Genomic DNA, 10,869 nt, shown 5'->3' with positions numbered 1-10,869 from the left:
AGGCCCTGCGGGCGCGGGGGCATGTGGCCGATGCGGGCGGCGCGCGGAGCCGTGTCGCTGGGCGGGGTGAGCGGCGCGGGGGGGAGGGGAGGAGGGTCTCGGCGTGGCGGCGCCCAGAGGGCTCCTTGCCGCGTCGTGCCTGGCGCTACCCTCCCCTCTTGCTGTGTCCCCTCAGGTGGCCGGCAGCAGGCGGCCGGCCGGGGCGGCGGGCAGCGGCGGGAGGAGCAAGCCGGGAAGGCCGGCGGCGGCGTAGGGGCAGCGGGAGGAGGCAGCGCCCTGCCCGCGGCGGAGGCAGCGCCGTGCTGTGCCGGCGGCGGGGCGGCAGCATGGTGGACGTGTTCAGCGGGCGGCTCCTCGTCGACAGGGACGGCCGCAGCGTGGACCCCGAGGAGGCCCTGCAGAACAAGGTGGTGGGCTTGTACTTCTCGGCCGCCTGGTGCGCCCCGTGCCTCGACTTCACCCCCCTCCTCTGCGACTTCTACACGGAGCTGCGCGAGGAGACCGAGCCGCCCGTCCCCTTCGAGGTCGTCTTCATCTCGTCCGACCACAGCGCCGAGGAGATGGCGGGCTACATGCACGCCATGCACGGCGGCTGGCTGGCGCTGCCCTACCACGACCCCTACAAGCAGTGAGTACCGCCGGCGGCGGGGGGAGAGGCAGCGGCCTCCCCCGCGGGTGCCCCGGGCGGTGGCAGGCAGAGCCCGTCGGGGTTTGGCCGCTGCTCCCCCTCCTGCGGTACCTCTGCTGCTATTCCCGCTTCTGAAGTATAAGCAGGAACGAAAAGTGCTGATGTTTTAGTAAGCTAACTCTCACTGTGAAGCCTCTGATGCGGCATCTCATCCGGTCTTTCTCTTCCCATTGTACAGTAAGAAATCAGATTGCAGTGTCTTCTATAACGTAAAATGACAGTAATCCAGCATCCCAACAACCTAGTTCTGCTTTCATCCTGTTCTCTAAAGAGCAACTCTGTTACTAGCTGACTCTCTCTTACCTTTAGGTAGGCTCTACCTAAAATTAAACTAAGCTTACTTTCTTCAAAGAAATATCTTGGCTTTAGCCTGTTACATCTGTAAAGAATGCAATAGAACAAGGAGAATTAGTTTTACATAGATGAGGCTTTAAAAGATCTGGGTCAATTAAGGGTTAATGAAGGACCTAAGTAATAACAAAGTGACATGAATAGTGAATCAAAAAAACAGCAGTGTGGAACAAGTGACTTTTTCAGCCCAGAAAAAGTTATTATTAAGGTTGTGTGGGGTTGTGTAATTAATTTCTTAATGCTCTGGAATAAATGCAAATGAAGAAGTGGCAAAACTTACAGCTGAAAAAGGAGAGCAGCGCAAGCTATGGAGAACTTCAGAGAGATGTGGATAAGCTAGGTGAAGAGGAAATGTAGTAACAGCTGTCATAGTTCAGCTCTGACTAAAACAAATGATAAAAGTTGGAGGGAAAAAGTCTTGTGCTTGTAGGTTTCTAAATAGGCATTCATGAAGGCAGCTCCCTCAGTGCGCTACTGAGGTCAAAATGACAAAGAAGAGGGATGTTATCCTTCATCCTGTTGCTTGCACATGCTAATACCAATGACTGTTACAATGATGTAAGTCAATGATACAGCCTCATCTGGACTACTGTCAGAAGTATGATTTAGCTCATCTCAAGAAGGATAGAGTGGAATTACTGATAAAATGTTTAGGGGCACTGAAATGCCTATAACCAGAGACCGAAAAGATGATACTTTTTAACTTTTTTTTTTTTAACTTTGGAATAATTAAGGTAGTATATCATAAGAATATATCCTATAACGGAAGTAGAAGATACAGGTGGTCTGTATCTTGTAACATAGGAACAGCAAGGTTCATTCAGTGAAACCAAAGTGGTGAATTCAAAACTGGTAAAGGGAAACTTTTCCTTTCAAATAAAATACCTGTAGATTGCGGGGTTCAGTGTTACAGATGTCATAAAAGTCAAGGAATTAGCATGGCTTTTAAACAAGGACTGGCAATTAAAGTCAACAAGAAGATTTAAAAGTCTTACAGTTACAACTAATAAAGGACTCAACTCTAGCTGTTCTGGTGACTAAGCCAGTTCATTTAAGCTAGATCCATACCTGCATGCTACTGAGTATAGAGTCTAACTCCGTAGCTGCTCATTCAACTCGGAGGAAGTTAACTAATGTTGTTTTGTCAGGGCACTTTGACCACCTCAAGAGCAAACAACCTGAAGCCTGAAAATAATTCATCCTTCCTTGGTTATTACTGGGTTGTTGCTGCTGAGGATGCTGCGGGTTAATGTTACTTTTTTTTTTTTTTTAATGACAGTTTCCGCTGACTTGAAAATAGATTAAAACAACAATACTGTTTTCCACAGTTCTCCAGATGCTCTCCAGGTAGTGACTGTATTTGGTCATTGCTAATAGAATTCGGGCAAATTTCCTGAAGGAGAAGGTCCTGCATCCAGCAAGCTGTTTGGCTTGGCCATGGGAATGCGCTTACAGCTTCAGCCTCCGGGGATTAGGGTTCTATTTCTGACTATGCCATGACTTACCCAAGTCATGTGGAACAGAGGTACAGAGATAATATGATTGTCTTTTCTAGGCAGTCCATAAAGTCCTATAGCATCCTGATGAGGAACACAGCTTGTCCTGTCATGTAGCTGTGATACCATGGTGTTCAAAAAGGCTGATTTAAAGAACAAAGCGCAGAGAGTTGTAAAAAGTCAATGATTTTGAAGTTTTCTTAGGTATCTGGGTACAATAATAAAGGGCTGCATGGAGATGCTCAAGAAGCTTAATTTGAATTAATACCAATTAGTTTGGCTTCAGAGATACTGGTGAGTCATTGCAGGCATTAATCCGGACAGACATGTGTTGGTTAAATCAAACTATAATTCTTACTAGTTTCTTTAATTCTCAGTAAGAACATAGTTGTAAAATCACTCTGGCAATTTAATAATTTTTTTAAATGTCCCATCGTAAACCAGTAAAAAACAATTTGTTTGCTCTTTTGTGATCTATGCAAAGAAGGCATTTCAGTATTTTCAATGAAGTTAAAATACGTTAGCTGATGACTTCAGTGCTTAAGATGTACTTGCAGTGCAGACTTAAGTTCCTTCTAGGGGCAAAAGAGCCAATTTTAAATTTGCTATCTAAAATACAGTCCACTCTTGGAAGTCTGGAGTTTCTTGGGGATGAATTTTATTGTGTCAAGAAATAGTCTGCAATGTAGTGTACTAACTGTAACACTTTACATGTACCTGTGGAGAAGCAAAAATCTGAATTCACAGCAAGGTCTTGGGGCTCCTCACTAGTGGTCCTGTAATCCTGACAGTAATCCTGAACATTTCCCTGAGGTGGGGCTGCACCTTCATTGCTTCATGTAGTGTGTGGTATGAGTAGCAGGAAATGCAGCTCCTGATGACTTGACTGCCTTCAGCTTGAATGTTGGTTTTGATGCTGGAGGCATGGCTTTTGGTCCTTGCAGAGGAGGAATGGAGACAATCCAGAAGGAAATGAACAGTAGGGAAAAGGAAGGGGCTAGTATAGAGGAGGAGTAGGAAGGCGCATGACAGCAACCAGTTTTAGGAAATGAGGATCTGTGTTTTCACTGTGATCCCCAACTGTGTGTTGTGTTTATGCTAAGCCCTACTGGAATCAGTCATTCTCTGTATGTCTGTGCATGGCACACTCTTGCAGGCTGCCAGGTAGACAGATGCTTACTAAGTTCATGTTCTGTCCACCTCAGTGAAAATCAGAATCCTAAAAGATTACTGAAAAAGAGAAATACAAGGGGTGTGCTTAAGCTTTATACTCAGAAGCTTTAGGTGTGAGGGTGGATTGGCACCTACAGAGATGAGGGAGGCTAAGAGAGCAATGTAGGAGGTAGAGGGTGAAGGCATCTGTGAGCAGTTAAGAACTATAGCCTCTTCCCAGTCTTTTTTGATGGCTATCCAGAAACCTTAACAGACATTTCAAAATTAAATCCCATTCTTAGGAGGTTTATGCTTGTTTATGTGTCTAGCTTTTAACAATGCAAAAAGTTCACTGCTAGAAAGATGTACATATAGAGCTGTGTATTATGTTGTGTACTGCTAGAAACAGATTAGCAAGGCTTCCATCACTTAGACAAATGTCCTTTGAGTTATGAGCCTTATGCTCTCCTTTGAATGTAAGTTTATCATTTTGTCATATATTACAAAAATATATAGCTTGTGGTTTCCTGTGTGTTTTACTTTTTGGTTTCCTATGTGTGTGCTATTTCTTTTTTGAAAGAGCAGGAAGTAAGAAATGACTTACCTTTCTCTGCTGTTTGAATTAAAGTATGAGCTCATGTATGAGCTCTGTCTAATCAGAGGTGTCTGAAGGCCTTGACCGAGTGGGTAAAATATAAGAAGATTCAAAATATAAGAAGATTCAAAGACAGGTAAATAAAAATGCCATACACAACAAAGAGCTATTACAATGAAGAGTCACTGTCAGGAATTACTATGTCCAATATACAAAAATGCTTAAGTTCTCCCTTTTTTTATGCTTCATAGCTTATAACTTGGTACTTGTGCCATAAGTTTATCATGAGGGGAAGTGCTAAGCGTGGCATTTTGTTAAAAGGAAAAAGCTTTTTTATTTTTTATTTTTTTTAAAGAGTGGCTGCTTAGCATTAACGTTTAAAAATGCAGAAATACAGAGTCAAGTGAAAGCTGTTAAATTCCAATATTGTCAAAATGTCATCACATTACCCTAGCATACAGTATGTACTGTTCATATTACAAATATGATATTAACCTTGTCCTGTGTTGTCTATATATCAAAAACCCTCTTGCATGTAAATCTTAAATCCTCTTCTAAAGCCTATTCAGCTGGTAGCATAAAAACTTTGCACTCTCAGAAACCTTCATCTAACCTTCTCAGAATCAAAGACCTAACAATTACAGTGACTTTTCCAGTTTGTCTGAATAACCTTAGCTTCATCTTTTGTGTTTCTTATGCAAGTGAAAGATTGCCCTTCCTCATTTTAACCTTCTGCATTGCCAAGGACTGATCTTTCAAAGTATTTGGCTAAAACATTCCCTGTGTCTGCACAGAAGTTGCTAGTTCAGTTTGCCCTAGCTGTCTTCTGTGTAGCTTCCTCTTCTGCTTTCTCTGCTCAGGCCTTAGATTTTTCCATTCAGTAAGACACTGAATTTACACTTTAACACTTAACTGGAAGTATCTAGGTAACTGATTTTAAAAATGTCATTAATTATATCACTTTAATTTTTTTTGTTGAAAGAGAACTGAGTTTGCTGTTGTGGCATGTGTGATGTTTCTGCTTATGGCTAGTGATTTCATAAATTGTCACTGTAGTTGGCCTGTCTGATATATGGTGCGTATGTTGTCTGTACAGGTGAGTCACCGGATCTGAGATCCTTACAGGAGGGGGTGAACTTAGCAGGTTTTAAAAAGCTGTTTTTGCAAGCACCTTGCACAGTGATCAAGAAGCATTCTCTGCAGATCTGTTCCTGAGTCTTTTTCAGGTACATTCATATTATAGATTGCACACAAATGCAAGCAAAATCTGAGCATACTTCGGTCTGGTTGGATGCAAGTTACCTTCAGTCCAGAAGCTGTGTAAACATGGTGCTGTGCTGCAGTGGATGAGCTGTATAGGCATTTCCTTAGGAACAAAAAGTGTTAGTTCCTGCCAGTCTCCATGGCAAATTACCTTCATTTTCCTGCTGTTCTTGTCTCTGTTAAAACTGTGTCAGGCACCTCAAGCTATTTTTTTGGGATGCACTGAACCAATAAAATGAATCTTCCACCCATCTTGTTTATGGTGCCAGTGGTACAAGATGGTAATCTTTTACGTAATTTCTACATGAACTTGCTTTGGAATGTTGTTTTTGCTCCTGTTTTTGCAGAACTTGGGATGGGCCGTGGGGATTCTTGGTTGCTTGTTTTTATTTCAGAATTCTCTGGTAAGCAAGCAAGCCTGTTGCTAGGCTACATTATAGTTTCTCTTGAAACATTTTGTGTGTTATTGCTCTGCTAGCTTACTGACATGTTTTGGTATCCTTCGTCTGTTGTGGATTTTTCTTTTCTTTTGTATCTTTCTGTAAGAGAAGATCTGTTTCCAGAATGTCTCCTCTGGGTCTATATTTCACTTAAGTCTTACTTGTATTTTTAAGATTTGTGTTGGGGTTTATTCAGTTCTAAAGATGTGATGTTTTAACTCCTCCTTTTTTCAAGGGGAACATAGAGAATAGCTGTGCACCTACAAATTTCTGTTTTTCCACAATGGCTATGAATCTTTTTTCTACTTGATCAAAATGTATGATCAAAATTTCTGACACCTCTTCTGAAAGACAAGACCTCTTCCTCTAGGCTGATTGCATTTTTCTGAGATTTCTTGATAGGCCACACTACTTGCAGCTGAGGAGTGGATTTTTCTTATGTTTCTCACTTCCTCTTAGATACTAGCATGTCTGTGACCATAGCTTCCATTCTTACCACTAAATTTCTGGATTATATCTTTAAGTTGATATGCTAGAAGGCATTCTCCTGAATGTTACCTTTCAAAATGGACATTACAAATTCATTTTAATTCACTGATCTCTGATCTGAACAATCTAGTTCAATGACTCCACATGCGGAGGATGACCTATGAGTAGTGTCACGTGGTAGGAGGCACCCAATAGTTAATAGTTTTTCTATGTTGTCACTTAATTTAAAAGGGGTCAGGGAATACCCTGGGGAAGTTCTGACTTTTATGATCGACAGTCTAACCCCATTTTTCTGCTTGTTTCTTTGTATCCAACACATGATTTCCTTTCTTCTTTGGTATTAGTGAAAATAATTTTGCTATTGCCATGCGTTTGGAAACAGCTTGTTTTTGCAGTGTCCCGAAAAATATACTAAGGCAGAAGACTTCAGGCATTCTTCCTCTGCTTTTCTTCCAGAGTTGGAGGGGGGGCTGTGAACTGGTTCTGGAGTTCCAGGAAACACCTGGGGCTCCTCTTATTGAGGAGCACTGTGAACCACAAACTCTGATTTTATTTGATGTCCATTGAAATAGTCAGAGCTCTGTGCTGTGATGCCAATAAACTCAGAAACTTTTTTTTTTAATTTCCTCTGCTATAACTTAATAAAGTTCTTGCCAGTAGGTGGTTGTCTGTGCTAGTGTTTTTTTAAGTCTTAGTCACAATATTGGTTTTACTGGCTTGCTTGTGTCCTGAATTTTACTTTGTCACCTACACTGAAAATAGTAGTTTACCAGCAGACAAAATTTATGCTTTGCATATCCCATCAACATCACTCTCTTAAGTGAGGTGCATTTCTTGTGTAGAAGAGACTTTCCAATTTTCTTTCTTAAGGAAGACATTTATTTATGCTCCACTTTCAGTTCAGAATTCGTGTCTGTTTCTTCAGGATCTATGAAAATAGATACAGATGCCATGCTCTTTTCCTCCTTTTTATTTCATCCTGTAATGAACAAACAGAAACAAAATCTGTCATTGCTGTTAAACTGTTTTCTTTGGAAAAGTTTTTCATCTTGTACTGTTCTGTTGGCTGTGTCATGCTCTGCTGAAATGGCTTACTCTGTGGTGTTCCATGATATCTTTTCTATTGCTGTATATTCCTTTAGTTTGCATGCTGCTCCTTCTCTTTCAACTCATCTATGCAAACACTGAATTCTGTTTTACTACTTCATGTGACTGATAGCCTGCTATTTGTGTACTTTCATCTTTGTGGTGTGTAATTAGTAGTCATGCCTTATTTATTGCATGCCAGTGTCAGCAAGTATTTTTGTTTCTCTTTGGATGTTTTGTATACTCTGGATTTTTTTCTCCCTAATGTCAATTTTACTTCCAATATTAATATTCCATATATTATATTTACATGTGTCATTAATCCAGTCTGATTAAGTTTCTGTCCTTCAATATGAGAAGTCTTTTCTGATCAATTTTTCCTGAGTTCCCTCCTCACCCATTTTTGAATGGATCCTGATTTCTTCCACGAAACATTGCTGTTTGTATAGCTTAAATTTTTTCTTTTAAACTGTTTCATCAGAAAACAATTGATTACAAATAGCTCAGGCTTAAAGTCTGTCTGGATTTTTCTGTCTCCTGACATAGAGAAACGGGCGCTAGAAATGTTTGTGTGATGGGGAGAGGAGGAGCTGAAATTTTTTCTTGGACAATTTAGATGTTTGGTCCTCATTCCAAATCTTTGTGGTCCTTTTTCCAAATCTTTGTATTGCTTAAATTTTTGTCTATATAGAAAGCCTGTCTCGCTCAAGGAATTTAAGGTGTTTCTGTAATTATAACCTCTTCTGCTTACAGTGTAGGATTATATGCCATGTTTTAATGAGGATTTTAAAAAAAACAGCTGTATGGAATTGGCCACACTTAAACAACTCTGTATTGGGGGAAATATCTAATGCTAATTTAAGTGGGATCCTTCTCCTTTGTTGCCTCCCTATCCAGTAGAAGGGACCTGGAGACACCTGGTTCTGGCCAGTAAACGCGAGGTGGGGGAGAATGTTGCGCTTTCCTTCCATGAGCTTCTTCACAGTCCCTGAGGGTCAGTCTCCCTTCCTGTGGAGACTACAGACAGCAGTGAGGACCAGTTGCAGGAAGGTTGCTGCAACTCTGATAATGCCCTGAGCTGTCTAAGTTGCACCGTGTAAACTCCTGGCTTCAAGAAGGAAGCTGGATAATTGCTTTTGCAGCCTCATCCATCTCCTGCTATTGACCGGTTCTGTGCTCCAAGCTCTTGGGAAGCCCAGACACTCACCACTTATGCTCTCCCATGTGTACTGACCAGAATTCCCTTAATGAGAGACTAGATTTCCTGAGGTCCCTAATGCTGTGTTTTATTTTATTTTTATTTTTTCTCCCCCAGTGATCTGAAGAAGAAATACAACATAACAGCCATTCCTAAACTGGTGATTGTGAAACAAACTGGAGAAGTCATTACTGACAAAGGAAGAAAACAGATCAGAGACAAAGGGCTTTCCTGTTTCCGAGACTGGCTTGAGGGTGCAGATATCTTTCAGAATTTTTCTAGCTAAACAAAACTTGGCAGATAGAAGCAAGACAAGGCATCATGGAAAATTTTGTAGGGCTCTCAAGAGTGTTGTTCAAAACAAAACGGGTAAGGCTGCATTATTTGTGTTTGCTTGTAAACAACTTCTGTTCTAGTTCAACTTGAAGATTAGATATTCCAGTAAGTCAAAAAAAAAAAAAAAGAAAATAATTACTCTTTTATTTGTATTGTTTTATTTATTATATTCAGTACAAACCAAAGCATTCCTGATAATACTGAAGAACTTTGGGAGGAAAAACTCTTTTAGACAATAACAATGGAGCTCTGTGAAATCTATGCAAATATCTGATTTTTGCAGATCTGTACAGTTAAAATTATGTATACATACAAACCTATTTTTCTTGATCACAGAATTTTTCTGGTGATTAGCGCATATATTTTATCAAGAAAAATAAATTGTTCGCTTTAATAAATGGTTATGAAGTATATGCATTTAATGTGTCTGTCTTCTCTCTTAGTCTAGACTGAAAATGGCATGATTTTTAAATGGCTTATGATTGTTTAGTACTTTTTTGTTGCTTTTGTTTTGGTTTGTGCGAGATTCCTGTAAGTGATGCTGAGTTTTCCTTACCTCTGGATTTTTAAATTTGGTTCCATAAGGTGAGTAGTCTTCTTCCAAGTTAGTGTCAGGCTGAGTCAAAGAATATCAGTGTGTAAGAGAAGAAAGTGTTTTCCATCTTCTCCCTTTGCCAAAGTTTGTGGGAACAGAAACATCAAAATTAATACCATCTATATGAGATGAATGGTCATGATGTTACAACTAAATTAGAGCCTAATTTGAGCACTTTCTCCACCAGTTGTTGCTTCCAGATTTGACAGCCAGTCTTCATGATGGGGCCCAGGCCAAACACCCGTGCAATTGGTGGGCTAAAGAAACACGCTTTCTGTGCAAAGCTAAGAATGTATTGATTAGACTTTGAAGACTAATTAAACTAACAAAATTATTATTAGTCCAGTTGCTAATAATTATGTTACTAACACTTACAGTCTAGATTATCCAGTTATTACAACTCATTTCCAATAAAGATACAGTTAAAATTGATATCCATAAACTTTTCAGTTAGCTACCTCTTTCTCTGTTGCTATGCTTATCCTTCATCTTGGTTCTAAGGTTAATGGTGTTTTCCTGAAGAAGAAGAAATGGGGCTTTATGGTGAGTCATTGACATCCTAAATTCTTGGCTGGGAGGCAGACATTTATCGTGGGGTTTTCTTTGCCAGGATGCTGGTTGTTTTTTCCCCCCTTACTCTGGGGTCTGTTTGACATTCTATTCACACATTTGCTCATGAGGTCTGGTTACTTGCTGTTTATTCATTGGTTTGCAATTCCATGTTGTATGTGATTTACTGTATATAATAGGCTTTACATGCATTGGAAACTTTTTATTATCCCTAAGACTAGTTTTACCCAGCTCCCGGGTTCTGATCTTAGATGGGATATATATACATTCCAGTGCTTTCATTTTCAATTCTGAACATGAAGAAACTGTACTGTAGAAAGGAAGGCCTGGGATTACTGTGTGTGCATAATTTTACCACTTAATAATCTGGTTGTGTCATTTTCTTTTAACAGAGGAAAAGATGATTTTCCCCTGACGAGTGTGTGTGTTTGGGGAGTGGAATTATATAAAAGAGGTCATATACTCCTCAAAAACAAGTACTCCAGAGAAACTGAATTGAAAATGGACAATATTAGATCTGTGAAGTGATCAGCAGAGCTGCAAGTTAGAGCCTCTCATAGCTGTTCTTAAAATTACATCTGGGGATACTGCAGACAATTTCTAATTTTCC

The 10,869-nt window shown here is 40.3% G+C and overlaps 1 protein-coding gene across 2 annotated transcripts; it reads left to right on the top strand.

Annotated features, from left to right (window-relative positions):
• Window positions 1–123: 123 nt before the first annotated feature.
• Window positions 124–9,511, top strand: NXNL2 (nucleoredoxin like 2). Of its 2 annotated transcripts, none has more exons than XM_026064069.1 (2): window positions 124–628; window positions 8,876–9,511. In XM_026064069.1, exons 1-2 carry the CDS (start codon window positions 327–329, stop codon window positions 9,042–9,044), a joined length of 471 nt encoding a protein of 156 aa, XP_025919854.1. In that variant the 5' UTR covers window positions 124–326; the 3' UTR covers window positions 9,045–9,511. The 2 variants fall into 2 exon arrangements, 1 of the variants encoding a protein (XP_025919854.1); XR_003253222.1 differs by lacking the exon at window positions 124–628 and adding an exon at window positions 4,431–5,508 and having other exon boundaries at window positions 8,876–8,962.
• The last annotated feature ends 1,358 nt before the right edge of the window (window positions 9,512–10,869 follow it).

This window comes from Apteryx rowi, unplaced genomic scaffold (genome assembly GCF_003343035.1).
Source record: "Apteryx rowi isolate R43461 unplaced genomic scaffold, aptRow1 scaffold_208, whole genome shotgun sequence".
Classification (NCBI taxonomy): Eukaryota; Metazoa; Chordata; class Aves; order Apterygiformes; family Apterygidae; genus Apteryx; species Apteryx rowi.
The sequence above is the reverse complement of the archived record's forward strand: the minus strand, read 5'-3'. Positions and strand labels throughout refer to the sequence as shown.

Excerpts from the sequence above, each read along its gene's own strand:
- NXNL2 (XM_026064069.1), top strand. The coding sequence starts at position 327 with ATGGTGGACGTGTTCAGCGGGCGGCTCCTCGTCGACAGGGACGGCCGC. Across the intron at positions 629-8,875 it reads TACCACGACCCCTACAAGCA|TGATCTGAAGAAGAAATACA; the intron begins GTGAGTACCGCC and ends TTTCTCCCCCAG.